Source organism: Colius striatus, chromosome 8 (genome assembly GCF_028858725.1).
Source record: "Colius striatus isolate bColStr4 chromosome 8, bColStr4.1.hap1, whole genome shotgun sequence".
NCBI classification, from domain to species: Eukaryota; Metazoa; Chordata; class Aves; order Coliiformes; family Coliidae; genus Colius; species Colius striatus.
This window is the reverse complement of record NC_084766.1, coordinates 8,715,292-8,737,315: the sequence shown is the minus strand read 5'-3', so window position 1 is coordinate 8,737,315 and position 22,024 is coordinate 8,715,292. Positions and strand designations below refer to the sequence as shown.

General features: G+C 42.6%; 1 protein-coding gene across 3 annotated transcripts in view; it reads right to left on the bottom strand.

Moving 5' to 3' along the window:
- The window catches only part of WAPL (WAPL cohesin release factor), a 70,705-nt gene extending 65,956 nt beyond the window's left edge, over window positions 1–4,749 (bottom strand). Inside the window, exons 1-2 of one of the 3 annotated variants that reach the window (XM_062000926.1) lie at window positions 4,565–4,749; window positions 784–1,307 (exon numbers count right to left, since the gene is read on the bottom strand). In XM_062000926.1, coding sequence (XP_061856910.1) covers window positions 784–1,285 — 502 coding nt within the window. In that variant the 5' untranslated portion in view covers window positions 1,286–1,307; window positions 4,565–4,749. Of the gene's footprint in view, window positions 1–783; window positions 1,308–2,787; window positions 3,030–4,564 lie in introns of those variants that run through there. The other 2 variants (XM_062000924.1, XM_062000925.1) reach the window with 2 other exon arrangements.
- Between the last annotated feature and the right edge of the window lie 17,275 nt (window positions 4,750–22,024).

Here is a 22,024-nt window from a genome sequence, read left to right as displayed (position 1 = left end):
CCTCATCTAATGCAATCTTCTGCACAATTTTAGAAGCTGGGGTTTAATCATCCCATTCTATGAAAACTTCTAATGAGATATAATAACATCTGATCTTGTCTAAGAACGAGTTGAACAAAACTAGACCTCCACGGGGTTTGTGAATTCCCTCACAAAAGTATTAAGATATCTTACAAACACTTCAGAGCCTGAAAACAGTCCCTAAAACGAGTTTAGCAGAATTCTGGTTTATATGTCTGAAGCTTTTTATTGGTAAAAATGTGATAAAGATGTGATAATTTAAAAAATAACAATACAGCTCTGTATGAATGAAGTTCAGAAAACTATTTTTTCCATCCAAATAAATAAGGTAGGTTGTAAACTGTATCTGCACTTGCATGGTTGTAACCATGTACTGCTAAATTAAAGCCAGCGATTTAAGACTAAAGTATTCTACTACTATCAACTCATCACTCTTCAAAATATTCCATGCTGAAAAAACACAAATGCACTCAGAACAAGTTTTAGAAAGGGAAGATTATTAGTCTTTTCCATTCAAGGTTGACTAACACACTATGTTGAATCTAAAGCACCTTATCTCAGCTCGCGGACATAAGGATTAGAGTGCCAAGGATTTCGGACCAATGTGTACAAAGCAGAATGTTTCCTGGTGGTGTGTCCCTTACAAATTCTTACCATTCAGACTTAATTGCCCCATGGTTTGATCGTATTTAATCAACTCTCTGAAAAAACAACTAAATGTATACTGATAGGATAACTATGTGGACAGTTAAGTAAACATACCTGAAGGTAAAGGTTTAGCACTGCTGCCTTTGCATTCTCCATCTTCCACATTCTTGCTTGTGCTCTTTTCTTTTAAGAGAGGAACAGTGTTGTCAAAAGGTATGCACTTGCTGGATGCAACGTTTTCACCACTGTCTGTCTGATTAATTCTGCTGTTAGCTTCAAGTAGAGAAGTGAAGTCCTCAGACAGAGCAGCTTCACCAGGTTCTAGCTGAGAGGAGCTTTTGGCCTGGGACACATTCTTAGAGGACACAGGAAGAGATTCTTCATCACTGTCAAATCCAAATGGATCCTCTGTTACCTCATCTTCAACTTTGGGTTTCTTAGGAACTTCGGAAATCTCTGGTTTGACACTGGGCCTCTTCTGTCCTAATTTGGCCATGAAGGTGGTTTCTCCCCATTTCGTGCTAAGAGTGGTCCGTTTGTTGGAAAATACTTCGTCAAACTTGGAACTGCCGTTTCCCCCTTTCCGGCTGTAGGTCTTTCCAAATCGGGATGTCATTTTGGCTCCTGTTTCATATTCTCTGTTGGAAAAGAAAGAAGAAACTTAAAACTCACCAACTTTTTACTACAAATGACTGTATTTCCAATCTTTATTGGGCCTACAAGCACCAGGTGGTATGTACACTTCACACAAGCAAGAGACAAATCACCTGCTTCTCTCTACACTCACTTAAAATGTGAATGGGTTTCTGAAAATATTCAGCTTCTTGCACATTTATACAATTGCACAATGAATCCTTAAGAAAAATCTGCTATGATACGTTATTTTTGGTATTGCTTTACTCAGATTTTATGTTTCCAAGTATAGATGGCACTGTTTTCATGAAACAATCAAAAAAGTAAACAATATTTCCATCGCATCTGAACACACAGCTCTCTGCTAGAGTCTAGTAAAACTATATGGCTTCAAAAATGCTCTTTGTAGTTAATTTTTTTAAAACCCCATCAGAATATTTCAAGTTGATATAGATATTTTAAATACTAACTCATCACAAATAATGACGACAACTTTATGTTCTTCTCACACACTCAGACTCAGTTATCATGCATATTATTTGGTATTAGGATGTGGTGTATGCCATCTGCACAGTCATGGTCAAGACTGGTATGTAGCAATCACCCATCAGCAAGTCTGATTGATCAAGGAACAGGAACAAAAAGACATCTCAATACATTTCTTAAAACATGGAAGACATCTAAGGCAAACCAGCAAAACCCACAACTGTTTACTAGCTGTTACAACTGTAGCCCTACTCATAGAAGAATAAAGTTAGAAAAGAACAGACTAAACAGTAACTTACTTAAACAGCTCCTCATGCATGTTCTGTTCCTACTTTTGTTTAACACAAGCAGGGAGAGAATCACTTTGATTATTCTTCCCAAAACTAATACTTCACCCATGACAACATAAAAACAAAATTATCATATTCAGTTTGTAAATCAGGAAGGGTTTTTTTTTTTGGCCTAAACATGAATAGGAAATTGAAATTCTTTATAGTCAGTCTGAATCTAATCAAGTCCATCTTTCTCTCTGGAATTACTCTCCATACTACAGAAAAGTCTGTTAAAAAAGAAGGGCACTTAAATAAGGTACAAAATCAAAGACAGACAACTTTTCAAGTGTCAAGTGCTTTCATATAAAGTACACCAAAAAAATCCGCTTAAGATCATAATTAAACAACATCACACTATCTATTTGTTTGAGACAACTGCTTTTATATTTCCCTGGATATGAGGTATTCTTTCTTCTATTTTTTAGTTTTCATCTCGACACTCACAGTTTCTCAACCCAAAGTGCTAGACTAGCTTCTGTCAAAATCACCAGACTGGTTTCCAAAACCGTCATTCTACCACTTTTGCTCCTTCAAGACTGTCCCACTAATAATTGTCTCTATCAGATCAGGCCAACCATCAATTGAACTGAGAAATTCATTGGGTCATCAATGTTTGAGCAAATTTTAAGTGGCTTAAAAGGATCAAATTTGAACTTTAGAAGTTTACCAGACAGATGGTGTTGCAATGCAGAAGAGATACAGGAACAACCGCTTCGGGAAACATTCTTCTTCCCAGCAGTTTAGCAGACGGATGGTAAAGACATGTGATTATCTACTGACCAGAACTCTGCTGGGAAACACCATTCTGCAACTGCTGCTTGTTGCTCCTTGTAGATATAACCCCTCTCCATCTCCTTTTTCCCCACGGTGTCATCAGGCTCCTCTATGTTGCTCTAAATACATAATTTTCAATCTTTTTTTGGCTCCCCTATGAGTAGTTCTAATTTCTTGTTTCCCATCTAAGAGCCAAACTAAAACTTCAACACACTTCAGAAAATCAACAGCAAAACAAATACAATTTACAAGTTTTATTGTGCCAATGTCTGAAAATACTTGGGAGAATAACCAAAATATTTGATACCAGAAAGGATAGTTTTTAGAGACATGGAAACTAAAAAGAAATATTTAACATCACCTCCATTTCAACACAACTCCTACAGGAAAATATAAAGAAAAAAACCCCACTTCATTCACCACCAGCACATTTTCCCTGCCCTAAACCTTAAATGAAATCAGAAACACTACATTTTCAATAGCTGCAAAAATAACAGCAGATTTAATTTATGACTCGTGCCTTGCAGTTTGAAAAAGAATATTCCTGTAGCCAAAAGAAATTCATTTTCAGAAGTTGGAGATCCTCAACATACATACTCCTGTTTAAAAGTTAAAAATTAAGGTGGTCTCGCAAGGAGTTCTGAATCAAAACTTCAAAACTTAAATCTTCAATATGACGTAAACAAGTTAAAAGTTAGTTTCAGGAAAATATAAATACTCTTATGTTATAAACTTTTATATTAGACTGAAATTAAAGATAAGGAAATATATATGTATCTCCTTACATGAAAACATCAATGAAGCACGATTTTTACACTTTACTTACAATCCTTTCTTCTTTTTTTTTTCTTTCACTCAACGTGAAAGAAAATGGCCCATTACACCGTTTCCACTCCCTCTCCTGCATTATGCTGCAATACTCAGAGCCGTGCAAGAAACACAGAGACAAGCGAAAAAACCCGAAACACAGTTCTCCCACGTTTCCCAGAGCTAACTCGGAGGACCAGCTAGACATAAAAAAACCAGTAACTCCCCTGAAGGCCCATCAGCCTCCCCTACTCGTTGCTCTTCTCTACACCGTTTCTCTTACATAATCAAAGGAAAGAAAAAATAGGTTAAATGCATGGAGGCAGAAGAAGCTGATGAAATCCCACAGTGACAGTTTCTTTTTTCCTCCCTCTCCTTGCGGCGGGAGGGGGGGAGGGGGGTGCGAGCGGAACCGGGTCACCCCACCGTGCGCGCCCGGCCATTTCTGATGTCATTTCCCTTCCTCCCCGGCCCCCTCCCCCCCGCCTCGCAGAAAAAAACAGCCCCCATTACACAAGTCCCTGGGCCGAAGGCTGCCCCGCGCCCCGGGGCGAACGGCAGTGCCCGCGGGCAGTCGCCGGCCTCATAGGCCGCACCCCACCGGCTCGCCCTCCGGGCTGCAACCCGCACTTCGCCCCCGAGCAAAGTCCCGCGACTCCCGCCCCACAAACTTCCCTGCGAGCCGGGGCCGGGGGCGGCCGTGGGCCGCGCCGCGCCAGGCCACCCCCGCCCCGGAAGCGGGACAGCGCCGGGGGCAGCGCCGGGCGGCTCCCGCCCGCCGGGGTGCCGGGCCTGCTCCACGGCCCGCGCCGGGCCTCGGGCGGCCCTCCCCGCCGCCTCCTCCCCCGGCACCAGCAACGTACCTCAGAGTCGGTCGTGGCGGCAGGGGCGGGCGGTGGGCCCCAGGAGCGGGCCCGGCGCGGTGCGGGCGGCGCCGCGGATGTGGCTCTGGCCGCGGCTCCTGGCCGCCGATCTGCCGCCTGCGAAAGGCGCTTTCCGACGGGACGCCTCCGCTCCTCCCCCGCAGCGGCGGCGGGACCCTCCCGGGGTGGCGCAGACGTTAGGGCCCCCGGCGCCGCCTCCTCCGGCGCCGCTTCCTCCGCGCCGGGATTATCGCCGCTCTCGGGACGGGGCCCGGGACCATCTCTCCGCCATTTGCCCCGCTCCTTCCGTCACTGCGCGTCCCACGCCCGGCCACCGCCCGCGACCAATCGCACCCCGCTTTACTCAACCGACCGCACCGCCGCCGCCCATGCGCCCGCCCGTGACGCCAGCCCGCCCCGCGCGGCGCCTGCTGGGAGCGGTAGTTCGCAGCGCGGGGTGGGCGGGCGCGGGACGCCCCTCCCAGCGCGGAGCCCCCGAAAGGCCCCGCCGCGGCCCGCGGGGAGGGGGTCGCCGGGTCCGGCGGCGCTCACCCGCCCGTGGACGGCTGAGACGGCGCGGCCTGGCGGGACCCACCGCCTCCAGGGGGTGGCCTCTGCTCGGGACTGCACCCGAGACGGGGACGCGGAGGGAGGTGTCCCGCCCGTGGGGGTGTGAAAGAAAGACAGTGGGGCCCGCGGTGGACAGCCAGGCCCGTTCAGGCCCCGGTTCCAGGACAGGGTGCCCTCACGGGGCTCGAGTCTCAGGGCAGCTTCGGCACCGCGCTGCGGGGTGGCCTGGCCTGGCCCGGCCCAGCGGGGCTACAGCCAGAGTAAAGGTCAAAACCCTCCTGCAAAGCTGGGGGAGGTGACAGGCACTGAATCAGGCCCATGGTGACTCCATTAAAAGTTTTTTTGTCCCCAGTTGCAGCGGGCAGCTTCACCCAGAGCAAACAGGCCCCTTCCACTCACCACAGCACTTTATTCATACTCACAGCATTTGCCTTTACATCCGCTCCGGGGAGGAAACACACTCGGCAGAGAAGTCCCATGAAACACGCAGTGCAGCTTCCCCAAAGCAGCTATATCCACCCACATGTTATATTTATGCACAGCCTTGAGACTTTCATTACTGATACACCCTACGTGGAGCGAAAAATATACTCTATTTGTTTTTTACTGATTGTCAAACAATCACCAAATTTTACATGCAGTGCACAGTATTTTGTGAAATCCTTATGGAACAGAAAACTAAGGATGTACTACTAGAGAAACAGCACAGTATAGAAGAGCAGCATCATACTCATAGATGTGGTTTGTTAAATTTTCAGAGGAGTGAGGAGCTCTGAGAAGAAAGGGGGGGGGGGGAAAAAAAGCAAAAGCAAACAAAAAAAAAGCCCCTTTACTACCAAACTACCTTGGAACCTAAACCAGTTTCACAACACGTGATCATACTAGCCATCTGTCATTTGAGAAAAGGTTTCAAAATGCAGATCCCAAATACAATTTTCAAAATTATAACTGTAATAGTTATCACTCCCGAAGAACAGAGTCAGAATGTGCTCTCTAAAGCCAGTGTTTGACTGCTGCGAGAGAAAGGGAAGGGAAAACAGACTGGGCCTTGTGAGGAGACATACAAGCTTGGTTTGAGAGACAGTGTTGTGTCTCAGGGAAGGCTTGTAAGTTTATCTAACCACCTGTTTCAGTTATTGATGACCAACTGAAAACGCGTTACAAATTTTAAAATACTTAATTTGGATACAAGAAGTGAGAAGATTTCCCCTCCTCCCCCCCCCCCCCCCCCGCATGATTATTCTTCTACCAGAGCTACTGATTAGCTTGTTTAAACTGCAAGAGTAAAATGGTTAGCTAAACCAGTTTGAGTTTTGCATATTCTTCTAAAAGAGTATGCCAGTCTAGAAGTCTTATTTGGTGACTAAGTGATCTGTTAGACAAAGAGGCAAAACCAGCACTGTCAGATCTCAAAATACTTTGAGGTTCTGTGGAGTTCTTTAAAACCCTAAAAAAAAACACCAACAAAAAACCTCGTGTCCCGAAAAGCAGAAAAAGTGAAGAATATGGCCAAAGTAAGGAGGTGACACCAAGAAACTACTTGGAAATAGTTTCTATTTGGGTATAACGTTAAGAGCCAAAGTTAAATTAAATGTGTTTCTGCCTTAAAACCTTACACAAGTCACTTAAAACAGTCATTTAGATAATTTTGCAGTATAGCGGTAGTCGTCGGATGTCACTCTCACCCCCTGTACCCCCTGCGTTCGCTTCCTGCTTCCAAAAGTATTTTCAGTCTTGGTAGAATCTGCATTCAGAGACACTAAACTAAAACACTGGAGATCCACAGTCATGATAGAATTTTACATGACTAATAGAAGAAATATTAAACTATATTATGTGCTGCTTATCCTATCTTGGGTATCAACAGAAGCCTATAAGTCTAATAAGACCTTTACTTACATAGCGGTGGAAAACAAACATCGTTATGCTGAAGAGCAGCAGAGATGGGCCCACTTTTCAGCACCTAAATTCAGAGACTTCCACAGCAGAAGGAACATATAACAAGGACAGAGCAGTTACTTGGATACATCCCATCTTAACACTCTGGAACCTTCTCAGTCCTCCTTCTGAGGTTCTGCACTGAGATCTCAGGAACAACACAGACTTTTCAAAATGAGCTGTAGTCTAGCACAGTGCCTTTCATGTAATTCAGTCTTGAAGCAGTCATTAAAATATTTCAGACTTTACAGTTTCTTCCAAAAGAAAACAGGCAACACATTCGGAAAATGGAAAGTTTCCCTTGCAGCAGGTACTCCGGGGGTAGATGAAGACAATCATATCCATCAGCTGTCAGGAATGTTTCTCAGTGCTGCCTCATGGACAAAATCTGACTGGCATTTGACAACAATAGCTTAAAGGTAGCCTACAAACAGACTTTGAAAGGGCCATAGTAGTGAGCATTCTTCAGATCAAGTACATGAATTATAGCATAATATATCCTTGCTCCAAACCTTTTCCCACAGAGAATAAACTCAGTAACCCCTTGCCCTGCTTGAAGCACTTCCCAAGAAGCAAACTGTAACTCCCAGGAGGGCTCTCCTCATTACTCCTCATGCCCAGAATACTCCCCTCGGGCCACTCAGCATCTTCTCCTTTACCTCTGCCTGGTTCTTCTGTCTCACCCTAGTAACTATTTCCCCCCACAGTTCTTTCCAGTTGCCTATAGTGCTTCCTTCCTTGCCTCTTGTCCAGGTGGGAAGGGATGGGAGAAGAGGATATCCTGCTGCTCTTGCTTCACTCACAGCTGCTGCAGTGCTTTCATGTCCCAATTAGCATCACTTAAATCGCTAAACATTGCAGTGTGCTTTGCTTTTTCTTTATAGAATGTCTGTCTCCTCCTGTTCCTGTCCTTCAAGCTTCACAGGGCCCACGTGGGGTGAGAGCACTCAAGGCTTTGCTATTTCACTTCACTGTGGCTAGAACTTCCCCCTTGCTATTTGCATAGCAAAGATGAAGGGAGGGTAAAGAGACGACATTAAGTAACTAATTACCATGCTTTAGTCAATGTCTCTGAAACAGCTCTGAAAATAGTCATTTATAAATTAGTATCCCTGCTAATGCCTGCTGGAGGAAGTTCAGCAACACTACCAGCAGGCAGCAGGGGTGTGGGTGAGGACAGCGGGGTTGCACAGAGCTGCAGTGGCTGGATTTGAGCAGACCACAAAGAAAACGTGCAAGTCTGGAGAGGTAGCAGAGATTTGCAACCCAGTGCACAGGGAAGTGTGATATCTGCCAAGAATATGGCTTTTCTTAGGGAGGTATTTCCAATGGATAGCACACTGCTTATTTCTGACACTGAACCCTGAGAAGGGGGATCTTTATACAGTTTTATACAATGTTTTTCAGTATATTTGCATCATATTGTATCTGTCTCCTTATATGAGGTGGTCAGACCAAAGCAGAAAGGTTAAAACAAGCACCACTGGACAGAACCAAGGTACACAGCAAAAATGGGAGAGCAGTAATGGGCCAGTTCTCTGTGGTTAAAAAAAAGAGTTCTCTGGATTGTGACACTAATGAATCAGGCCCAGGCCTGATTCAGTTAGGAGAAAAAGTTGCACTACTCCACCTCTCTCTGGCCTGCACACCCATCTGTTGCAATCATGTGAGAAGCAGTCTTGTCTCTACAATGTAAAAGCCCCTGGACAGACTAGTTTTACTCGATGAACCAACAGTAGTCGCTCACCTACGGCAAAATTCTCTGAGGTTGTTCCGTACAGATTTTTTTCCTAGGTGATCAGCCTGCAAGTCTACTGGAAAAACCTGTGGTGAAATACTAAGTGGGAAAAGTACAAAGTAGCTTTCACCTACAGTTTCGCCCTGCAGTTTATCTCCACAAGCTCTGCTGAGAAACTAACCACCTGTGCTGTTTCCCATGTAGACTTTATGTGCCAAGGTGTTTCAGGAAAAAAAAAAACAAACCTCATTTGCAGTAAGGATGCAGCCTAACTTTAAAAGTGGCAAGGAAAGACTAGGTTCTTTCGTCTCATGAAGTTTCCATTGTTCTGTTATGAAATAAGAGGAAGTCTGACTCTCTCAAATGCCTGAGATCTGTTGCAGCCTTCTAGGACCACATTCAATACCCAACTTATCCTCTCCTTGAAGTTTGGTTTTAATTCCTCATTTAAGAACTTACTGTTTCACATTACTATTGAATTTATGTCTGTCTTCATGGCAGCAGTCCTTAAGGAAAGCTACCAAAATGCACCAACATGGGGCTGGCTGGGGAAGGAAAAACTCAGGAACACAACAAGCAATTGGTGTTTTAAACTGTTCTTACAAAGAGGTTATTGGTGGGATCTCATTGTCCTATTTCTCCTCCAGCAACAGGGTAGCAGCCATTTCTTTTCATTATTTTGCTAATTTGCTTTCTTTACCAGTCAGAAGGGGCATGTACACGACCAACACATTATATTCCATTATCCTCTTAGTTTTATTAGGTCTGTGTGTGGCTCGTATGCAGATACCATAATCACACCATTCCTTTCTGAGTTTCTATTTACAAGATTTGTTTTCACTTTTCTATTTTTCATGTACTTTTTAGAAAGAGTAGTAATTGGCCAGTAACTAAGTACTTCTACAGCACTACACAAAACAGTAAACCATATAAGGTAAATTTTACCAATATAAGGTAAAACAACTAAGCTGTTGCACTGACACCAGTATGAATAGCTTTTTGAGGGTTGTGTTTGATAGTACAAAGAACAGCAACATAAACCACAACTGGACAAGAAAAATACCCAGAGAATTAAATCTTGTGGGAAGACTGGACATGTCCCTGAACGTCGAGCCATAATTAATGTACTATTGAGCAAATTAAGCTGATGAAAATGAAGAAGAACTCCAACCAATTAAAGATTTCCTCACTGAAAGGTAGGAGGCAACAAAATATCAGTTAGTGATTTCATTAAGTTCCTGCCAGAACACAGCCCTGAATGAACTGCTCTCACATTTATTCAACTTACAACGCAGCACCATGAGAGAAGCCACAACGTCTTCTGCCAGTTGCACCAGCTCCTAGTACATCCAGGGACATACATTGTACCGCTTCTGCAGCCCTGTCCACGTTTAACAAGGTTCACTGCATAAACTGTAACTATGTTGCATGAGATGGTCAAAGATCATCCTACAGCCTGCAACAGGGAGCCTGTTCATGAGTAGTGGCAGAGTGCTTCAGAAATGGATTTTAAAAAAGACAACAAAAAGCTAAAACCAACCTATATATTGACTGCTTCTTTAGACACATCAAACAAATGACTCATTACTGGATCTAGCCATATGTAAGGGCAACAGAAGAGGCAGTGCATTTACTGTCCAAACCTGTGTTATTATCCTAACACTTCACTGGCCTACAGCAGCCTCCGTATGCTATACTTTCCTGTGGGATGTGTGATGTTGAATTTCAGTAAATGTTTACTGTATAGCACAGTCATTTCTTGATAATCATTTGAAACAGACGGAGGAATATACTGATGCAAGAACTTAGGCTCAAACTAAAGACTGCTTCAACTACCTCCATGTCTCCCTGGTAGTTTTCATAAAGAATAAGCCTTATACTTGGGAAAAACAAAACCTAACTCCCTCTTTATCTTTTGATCAATGATATCAAGTGGCTTGAACCATAGATGTCTACTTGGTGCTTTTTTGAGCCTTTCAGAAAGCAACTACCTCAGCATACCTGAAAGCATATTTCAATCAAAATACCTTTGCTGATCACCTGCCTAGCAAACACACAGCAGACAAGAGCTACAGTTCATTAAAACAGAAAAATCATTCTATGCTCCACCTCAGCTCAGTCCTAAGCAGTCCTGTTCAGCACAGTGTTGTGTTTTCCAATGCTTCAGAGAAACATCCATATCATAAAGTATGAGTGCATAAAACTAATTACACACAATTCTACAGATTCTTTGTGTTCTTTGTAAGTAACTTACAGAGGAAAAATACATCAGCAGAACTGTACGGCTTATCTTCAGAGGTAGGTACCTGAAGACATTAAAAGTGGAGCTTCCACTAGTTTTCCTCCCTAAATGGTTTCTCAGACTTGCAGAGAGCTGCTGTGCAGCTGACAGGTCTTTCCTGTCCCAGTCAGTTCCCAGACTCTAATTTTCAGCACAGATGCCAAAGGAGGAAAAACAAAAGAAATTAAGATATAGATGTTTTAGCTTGATTTTCCACCTTCCCACCCACCACATCCACCCTCCCCCACTCCCAAAAAACCAGATTGGGCCAAAGGCTGGGTACTCACACAGGCACTGACAACTCGGTGCACCTTTGCATCAAAAAATAACTTAGGTCATTATCAGCTTGGATCAGATTCAGGTATTTGGCAGAGAGAAACACTCAAAATTCTCTCTTAATCCATTGAATTATCCACCAAGGGTTATCAGTAGCTGAGTTAGGAAAACATATATTTGAAAGAGCCTTGACTGCAGTTCATTTTTATTGGATGTACATCAACATGGACAAATACTGAATGTTTCTCTATGAAATGTTCTATCAAGCAGAAAAGACACTTTGAAGTAGCAATAGCTCTCTGCTGGACTCTAGTGACACCTACTGGTAAACAGAGTTAAACATTTCTTGAAAATGTAGACGCATTAATTTATGTACCTGCCCTTAGGATCACTAATACTGTTGTTGTTGTTGTTTTTGGCAGCTCAGGCTAAGAACCACGTTACAACTCAGTGTTATAGTTAATAAAACATTTTGTGTTTCTTTTTCAAGATAGGATTTCGACTCCACCTGATTCTTAACTACTTGAAACTACCTTTTTATCACTCTAAAGATTTGGTCAAGTCATGTCTTTTGCTATCGGAAGCAGTACATTAAAATATGCCAGAGGATTTTTGGCTTACTAGAGTACACTGGGACGTGTCTCCAATGATTTCCTGAATCATTTCATTAATATAACTGTGATCAGAAAGTAAACCATTTAATACATCTTCATTTGCTTTCAGCCGCATGCATATTAGCATGGATTTTAAAAGTTAAATTCTTATTAGTAGCTCAATGAGCTGAGATCGTGGCTTTGCTTCTGACAAATCCCTCCCGTTTTTAGTGCTGAACTGGTTTGCCACAGCTGTCTTGTAGGTCATACAGATACTTCTGAACGTAACTTCAGCCAGCACTGTAAAAGAATAAATACCAATAAACTCTGTAAGAGATAATTGGGAGTCTTCCTGCCCTTCCCCATCCCATTCAGTGTTTTGTGCCTTCTTTGTGTTAGGCAATACAAAAGTTCAACTTTCTGATCCTCTTACTGTGAGATTTTATAATGATGAGGTAGGCTTTATTTGAATGGCAAACAATCTCCAGCATTGTGATTCAAATAAGGTGTTTCCAATGGCCTTTCTGCAAAAACTGAAACAAGCAGCTCCCCCTGTGGTGGAAATACTTATAGTTGTCACAATTTCTACGTGCCTTTCTGATCAGATAATGCAGCCAAGGGTAACCAATTCCCTTTTAAGATAATTGTGATTTTTTGCTTAGGAAAAGAGAGTGTTCTTGTGCATCTTTCAAGTTATCCTCTATAACTCTTGCAACAAAAGAACCCCAAACCCTAGAGGCAAAGCCTTACACAAACAAAATGGATGCAGTGTGCATTAAGTACATTCAGAGCTGCCAGCTGGAACATGGAGAATCAATACAATACACAAAAGTAGTACCACTGCTCTGTGCAGCAGACTAATTTCTCCATCTACCATTAGGCTCCATTATGTAAGCTACTTCAGTGTAACAGCATGAATATTTCTTTTTAAGACAATTTGTGATCATGGGTTTTCTTCTGAGGTTGATAGGAAATAACATATGCAAGGTTTTCAATCCAAACGTCTTGCCAAACAACTGGCAACAAACATCACTGCTAGAGGTCCAGCCATTCACATTTCATTAGGAAACTCTGTCAGGCTTAAAGTTATCTCTGTTTCACCTCTAATATTGAGGCACGTTCAGATATGGCTGAAGAAAGCTACATGCACCAAATAAATTTTTAAACTTCTTTTCCTGAAAAACTTTCCTTCAAGGAACCAAAGCTTCCTGTCCAAAAGCCTATTTTGATAAAGCCTTCCAGTCTCCAGTGCAAACTCTTCCAAGACAACAAAATGTTGTATGGAGTGGTGAGGAAGCATGGCAATGAGCGCCCAACACCACCTAGCAACACAAATCAGCACAGCTCCAAGTATCAGCCCAGGCATATCAGATCATAGAATGCATGTATCTTTTGAGTACCAAACTGGAAGTTGAAAAATTGCTTCTGACAGAGCAGATCAACCAGATTTGCACAGGCAGGAATATTTTGCTGGGTTAGTGCAGAGCTTACAGAGACAAGTCTAAAGCAGCATAGTTCTGTGTTAGAATACTTGCCAATTAAGTATTGATCACTTAAGTACTAAGTCCTTGCCCATTAAGTGCTGCCAATTAAGTACTAAGTACTCAGTAATAAAAACTTCTAAGCTAAAGTATAAAGAGAATAATTTCTAAAGGAAACACAGAAACATTTTTATAAGTCAAACTATAAATTTGTTAAGTGATAGTTAAGCATTGATTTTACAATTATGTCAACAATACTGGCTTTACAAACCTGTCCACATAATTAGAATGAAAAGGTATTAGAGAAATTGTTATATGTTGCAGCTTGAAGTTCTGGTGAAATAATGTAGTTCTTTGTTCTTAAGCTTGCATGCATGAATGCATCAGACTTCAGCAGAGCAGAACTATGCATGAGGCCATGGCAATCAGACACTCAGATGTTACTTCCTGGTACTCTGCATTCAGGCCCTGGGTTAACTATAACTTCTCTGAAGTGCAGTGTCAGGCAAACTGATAGGGAGTTGTTGTGGTGACGAGCAAATATGTATAGAAAGAACCACCCCATAAAAATCAAAGAGACTCTATTCATAACTAGACTAAACAGAGATTCACATAATAGAATTATTATAGCAGGATTAAACTTCTGGTAAATTAGATGTTAATTTCTCCACAGGTGGAGCAAAAATATTCAATTGAAATTAAGGATAACCCATCCAGCCTTTTGACAAAGATAAGTGCGAAGCTTTCCTCAGCAAATAGAAGGAAGCCCAAGTCACCTGTTTTTAAGTTTCCATTTAAACCCAGTAGTTTAAATTTCTCATTTCAAAAATGTCAAGCCAAGAGATATCTTTTATGTGAACAGATGCTGCACTGTCTTCTTGAAGCTGCAGGCTTAGAGGCAGATTTGTCATGCAGCTGCAGAACCAAGGCAACAAGCCCGCTCTGTTCCAGGGCTGCTATTCAGAACCTTTTGGGCAGCAATGAAAGAAGATCACATCAATTTCACGCTGGTTTTGCTGCTCTACAAAGATATGAGCAGCAGCACAGACACAAATCATGCCTAGATTGCAGGAGAGGAAGATGTGTAAAACTTGTGAGGAAAACAAGGTATGGAAGACCCAGTCAGTACAACTTTTACAAACACATCTTTCACTTCAGGATATTTCCAGTGTCATGGTACTGCTTCTGTAACAGCCTCTGCTCTGGCTGAGTTACAGACATTGAGCATGGTATGGCCTCTGTATCTCTATTAAAACACAGATTTTAGAGACATCAGCCTCTGTCCCTGTTAGCAGTACCTCATCTGGGGCCCGCATAATTTCTCAGCACTGTGTTCTGTGTCTGACATGGCTCCCAATTAAACAGCTGAACCACAACCCAAAATACTTGTTTTATAGTATGGCTTTAGCTGTAATAAGAGAAACTCCAAATGTAGATAGAGAAAAAACTTCAGGCAGCAAGGGGAGAAGTTGCCTGAGAGGCTGTGCAGCTCCTATTATTGAAAGTTTTCTAGACCTAACTGGATAAAGCCCTGCGCAATCTAGTCTGACCTCAGAGCTGACACAGCTTTGAGCCAAGTGATCTATATGCTTTTTGAAAATGGCATAATATATATACACACACTAATGGCTACACATTACAATATATTAACTTTGACTCTGTAATATTAACCATTTAAATTAGAGCCCACAGCACACTGCATTCTCTGTAACACCTGGAGGGTACTATGGCTGCAGTGCATGGATAAAAAACCCACATCTCAGAACTCACTGGGTTACTCCAATCAATAGAAAAGTGTATGTGGTTAGACATTGTTTTTGCAGTATTCCAAGGGAGGATAAAGGATAAAGGATTAGTAACACTTTGGAGTTGCATGGATTGCCTTTGATCCGCCAGTAGTTAATAGCAAACCCTAGCATTTGGGGGTTGTTAAGGAAAACAAAGCTTGGTAAAAAACAGTTCATTTAATAAATATCAGAATTATTATAACCAGGGCTAACTATGCAGAGATATGGGCTTAACAAATTGTGATACAAGCTCTGATCGGCTTCAGACCATACTTGTGTGTTTCCTTGGTTCCAGATAAAGTTTGATCTGTAAATAACTGGGAAGTCTTTCCCTGCTCTTCCTACCCCACCTCCCAAAGCAGCAACTCTGACTTAGATGGGGGCTACACCTGTACTGCACGCAGGATGTTTGCGGCCTGAGTCTACACACTCAAACTAATTAATCTGGTGAAGAAGTGTAAAAGACAGACCTGCCATAGCATCCCTGCTGCTGGTACCCAGCATGGGCAGACGAGAACAAATTGGTGTGACTCCAGCAAAGCTGCTCTGATATCCCTCTGCAAAAGGTACTTGAGAAGGTGAAAGGTAAGCACAGATCTTCTTTCTCTCTGCTCATGTTTCATTGTACTCAGACATGTTACAATCAACATTTACCCTTCTACTTGTTGATAAGTTATGAGTCAGAAGACTCCAACAGATACCTTTCCAGAGAACAGGGATTAAACTATCAGATCTTTATGCTGACAAGACAAACAGCCAGTCTCCCAGGAAAAAGATTTATTTCACAAGATGTTAAAGAGGCCAGCTTTCTACCTCTGATCACAGCTACTTGTTTGCTTATATGTTTATGTTGACAACTAATAAGAAAATACTATTTTACAAAGTATTACACTTCAAATCTGCTCAGCTTTAGAATGAAGCAGTTCATTCAGCTGAATTTTTAAGTCTTGTTCTTCTATATCCCAATTAAGATTATTCTGAGGACAGCAAGGTTTAACATATTACCATAATAATGTCTGTACCACATCAGACTATAATTCATCTAATCCAATATCCTGCCTCCTGTCTAAGAAACAGCTCAACAGCAGTGAGTGCACCAACAAGCTCTGTACCCTACCCCCCCATCCTCTGAATGCCCATTGCTCAAGGGCAGCTCAGAGAGAGTGCAGCTGCGACACTGCGTTGGGCTCCTCTGCAAGAGCTGCGAGAAGTCTCATCAGGGCTTCCTCCACTTCAAACTGCATTTCAGTTCAGACCCTGACATTGGTTCCTCTTCCTGCCTTGTCGTTATCCTCAGCTCCTGGCTTCCTGACCTTGCAGAGCCCACTCTTGCTGCGTCCTGATGGCAATTTCTCTTTTGAGCTAAACAGGAAGCTCACTTCTAATCCAATATGGAGCTATAAACCAATTTGATCATAGCTAAGGTAAACTGAAGTCAGCTCTTGATGAATGCAAGTCCTTCTCCCAGGTCCTTCCCCAAGTTCCATTAAGAAGGTATAAAATGCACACTCATATATTCTAGGTACAAAACAATAATACAATTTGACCATAACAGCAACACTTCAGGAAAAAAAAGAAAAAAAAATAGAATGAGAGCTTCTCTGTAGCTTTCTTGACACATACATGTGCTGGAAAACCTCTAGCACCTTATACTAGAAGACAGATTCAGTAATCAGTAGGAAACAGAATTAGCAGTGAAGGCAATGATATTCATGCAGTGCAATTTACCACAAGGCATCTGTCTGTACATGAATTAGTATTTTCCTTAATTATCTGTAATAGGAAATCCCAAGATTCTCAGCTGTCCCTGTCAGTTAATATTAACTATAGACTTGGAAAATGATTTAAAAATAGAAGGGAAATTGAATCCTGCAGAGGTAGCAGTAACACTACAAGGAATGCAAACAGAACCTCACTTGGAACTGCTATATTGGCACCATTGGTCCCACTCCACTGTAGAGTTCACCAACACACCCTACAACACAATACAATTCAATACAACGTGACATTAACTCATAGCTCTCACACAGAGCAAAAGGAATACCTGCGACAGGAAAACTGGTAAATCCAGAGCAATGCACGATGACTAGTGACCTATGCTCACCTTTTAACGTGCAGCAGTGTGTCCTTTTCTGAGGATTTGATCACAGAGGTAGTGTGGTGCTACAAAAAATTGTGGAAGGCATACTTCAAAAAATTCTGCAGATCTGTTTTTGAACAAAAAGGGATCTATTTTTCTGTATGTCTGACCTGTCTAATACACAGTCACTTGCTACAACAGATACAGTTTGAACCTATCAAACAGGAACTAGGAACTTCTGCTGGAGTAGGACAACAACATTAGGTGGTCTTACCTGAGGTTTCAGAGTACAGCTGGCACAGATGTTCCTCAGACTACATGACAAAGTCCATCTGCAGTTGCCAAGGTTCAAGAGCAAGAAGCAGCTATCAAATATAGCAACTACAGACACAGCCTTCAGACTCCCACATCAGCGAAGCAGAGTAGCAGCTGTAGCAGAGGTGTGTTACAACAGAATGTCAGTCGCTCTGCACAGTCATGGCTGCAATCATCATGGAGACAGGAACTGAAAACTAGCAAACCAGACAGTTGTCCATTACTTCCCAAAAGACAGCATGCAGTCTTTCCCATAATTTCTCAGTCTGTTTATCTGGTCACTGTTCCTCTGGCAATTCATATCTACATCCATCTCTCTCCTTACCACATTCATTCTCTTCCTTTCCTATTTCTCCTGTATTTTCTACCTTGGCTTCTCTGATATATATAAATAGAGACAGGATGGCACAAAAATGCAACCATCCTATTTCCCCATCACTGTATTTAGCTCCCATCCAGATAGGTACAACCTTGTTTTTTGGCTAAATCAGTAGAAACAGTTTATGCTTTTTTAAGGTACTGGAGTCCCACTCTTTCAAAGGGAAGCATGCACAACCAAGTGAATAATTAAACTAGATTAGGAGTTTTGCTCCCTCCTTACAGGCAAATCCACAGCAACAAGAGACTATAGCAGTGCACACCAAACACATACTACACCACAATCACTTTGCTTGGGTTCACACGAGCCAATAATTCAAATGAGGTTTAAACCTTTACACCAACGGCCCTCAGGGAAGGCCTTCATCACCAGATGACTGCAACTTAGGGAAATAATATACTTTAAAAAAAGATACATTTTATAACATTTTTTCTACGTTAATCAAGAACTTTTTTCACATCCAAAAGATTGCCACAAACATTTGATTTCTCTTTCAAGAGAGGAATTAACTAAAGTAATTATGTTTCAAAAGGGAGCACATTCAAACCTCTTCCAGGGAATTCCACTTGCAGTTATCTTCTTCTAGAGAGTGCATTGTGCCATGATAACTTTGAATATCTAAATCCACTGCTTGCTCCCAGCCTCTTCAGTTACATAATTTGTGGCTTGGAAAACATCCATGTAGGTTGTGATATAAAACCATAACAACTCCAAATATCAGTGGGAATTACTTCTATTCAGTAGGTTTGAAAGGCTCTGTCTCTTAGAGCAGTGTACCTCAGAGTTACTCTGTAAACAGGCCTTGACATGCCAGAACATTAACGCTTCCATTGTTTGCAAGTGACTGCCCTTATAGAAAAGCCTATGTATATTTAATATTTGCTTGATAACTCACAACACCAGTAGTTAAGATACATTTAACATACAGATGAATCTAGAAGTTTTTCTACAGTAAAAAAAAATGTTCTTAATACAGATTAAAATAGCTACAAAGTAACTCGCTTTTAGCTTAGGTTTTCATACCTGCTACTAGCCAAAGTTAATATCAAACCTGTAATTTCTTAACAACTATTTATTGTTTTTCTTTTATACTTCTAACATCCTTTCTTGGAAAAAAACTCAACATGGCAACCTGCAACCTGAAGTTCTACAAGATAAAAAAGCTGCACCACCTGTTCAGTGTATAATCTTTTTCTCTGTCAGTGTAGTATTTCTTCTGATGCTGTTATGACAGAGCTACATATGTTAACTTGGTGCAATGGAGTACACTAGTGCAAGGCCTTAAAGTTGTTCTCACTACAGTGCCTCCTGCCTCAACTAGTATTTGCACATAAACCATCACAAGGCTGTGTCATGTTCACAAACCATATGGGATTTGCACAGCCTCTCTTTACACTTGGACCTCACGCACAGGGCACTGGAGCCTGAGAGCATGAGAAGCGAAGGCAGCATCCTGCTCTGCCAAGGACTGTTGGCATTGTGCTGGGAGAAGGGACAAAAAAAGTGTTTCCCACAAGGCAAGAGATTTCAAAGCTGAAAGCAAGTGAACAGATAATTTACAGACTGTAGCACTGCCCCTTTAAGAGAAGCACCAAAGGTCCCTGGTGCCCCAGAGCCTTTTGCCTTGAAGAGGTTGTAAGACTTGAAGAAAGGCTCTAAAAAAGCTAGAGCACAGCATGAAGAGTACAAAGCAGTATCGTTTGAGATGCACTAGCCTGACATACTAGAAAGACTGAGGCATTAATGTTCAGCTTACATCCCATGACCGTGGTTCTATGACACATCATTTACCTGGAAATAGTATACAAAACACAGTGAAAAAAGTGATTTAACAACCAAATGCACACAGCCTCTAAGAAGAGGAAGGTGAAAGAAAGTTAAGGCCAGAACAATTGCTAAATGAGAAGGGGAGAAAGAAACTTTCCTGCCTAATGGCAGGATCCTCCTCTACACTGATGCAAAATCCTCTTCTATACTGACGTAAAATAACCTTACTTGATATGCAAGTCCTACACAGAAAACAGATTCTGTATCTCCAGAAGGCAAGAAGAGGATGTGATTTCTTATCCTTTCTAGGGTATCTGGTAGAGTCAGATAGGGTTGACTAAATCATTTTAAATATTTCCTATAATAACATCTAAGATGATCATCATTAGAGTATCTCTGAACATTAATAAATAATTTCTACATGTAAACAGCATCTGGTCTATTTTGCATAATTATGCTGCTGAGGTAGCTTTTGCTGCTGTAGTTCACAGCTGACCAGGCCACTAGGCAGTTAAAATCAGCAGCTACAGCTCTGCCTTCAGGTTTTTTTTTGTCTCTCAGCAAATTCACACCCACAAATACAGATTCTGCTACTGAACAGCCAAGATACTCTCTAATAGTAGCTATAAGGCAGAAATCATGTCATTTTTTCTGTCTAGAAGAACAGTCCCCTGTTCAAGAAAAGACAAGACAAAGCTAGGACATGGGCAGCCTCTACTTGTGCTTCCAGAATGGCTTTATGCAACTCTTAATTCAGGTCTCATTTCTGAACTACAAGATGAAGATATGAAAAGGCAGGAAGGCAAAAGTAGTCCTTGCTCTGTGTGGTTCTGGGTGGGAGGAAACCCTCTTTTTTGACACTCTTAGAATGCAAACCTGCTAACCCTTGCAGTGTTTTACAGCTTCTCACTAAAAAGAGTTCATTCTGTGGTGAGAAATGTTGCACTGGGGAGAAGGGAATGTTATTACTTCCCTTTCCTTAGTAGCCAGCTTTATGAGAACAGCATCTGGCACGGCAGGCCTCCCTCGTAAAGTGTGGCAGGACCTGACTGATACAACAGGAGTGGTCGCATTTGAGTTGCCATTTGGCCTGTGGTGCTCCATGGAAAGCCTTTGTCTTTGCCTTCTCACATTGACAGGTGTCATGGTTTGACATGACAGCCTTTTCTGGTATGGGGGAAGGGGCTGCAAAGATGGCTCCTGTAAGAAGTTGCTCACAACTCTCCCCAGCTCAGAAAAGGCTCACTTCTGGGGCTGAGCCAATTAGACGCCTCCACGATCACTTTTTAAGAAGAAGCCGGAAGGGGAGGTGTCTTCCTCCATCTTCTTTTCCTTCTTCTGCCCCTTCTTCTCTTCTTCTGGCTGGTGGTGGTGCAAGGAGTAGGAACAGTGAGAGAAACAACCATGCGGACTCCAAGGTCAGTGATGAAAGGGAGGAGGTGTACTGTAGCAGAGACTCCCCTGCATTCTATGGAGAGAACTGGTGAAGCTGAGATTTATTTTCATTTCTTTAAAGACCCCGCATCAGCGGTACAGACTCATGTTGATAATGAGCCCGCATCAGGGGCAGAGACTCATTTTGCTAAAGCTGACCCCGCACCAGGGGCAGCGATTCACTTCATTAAAGGCCCCAAGCCAGGGACAGTGATTTTGGCCGGAGGAGGCCTTGTCCCAAAGTAGGGGCCCTTTATCACTATGGCCGGAGCAGGCCCTGTCCCGAGGAAGGGACCCAATATCCACAGCTGTAACTGTGGGGAGGAACCCACGACAAAGCAGCTCATTAAACTTAGGCCCAGAAGAGGCCTTGTCCCGAGAGAGGGACCTTGCAACTGCAGAAACTGCAACCGCGGTGAAGAATCCATGTCAGAGATATTCACCAAGGACTGCGTCCCGTGTGAGGGAACCTGTATCGGCAGAAGCCGCAGCTGCTGGGAACAACCCACACCAGAGAAGTTTGTTAAGGACTGTGTTCCGGGGGAGGAACCCCGTGTTGGAGCAGGGGAAGAATGCCAGGAGTCATCCTCATCTGAGAAGACAGAAGCGGCAAAGCCCATCTGTGAGAGACTGACCACATCCCCCACTCCCTGCCCCCCTGAGCTGTTGTGGGGGGAGGAGGTAGAGATATCGGGAGCAGTGAGCTGGGCCCGGGAAGAAAGGAGGGATGGGGGAGGGAGATCTTAAAGTGCTGGTTGTAATTTTCTCATCATCCTACTCCCTTTTTGCTTTTATTCTGTTCTGTTTCTTGTAGAATAAAC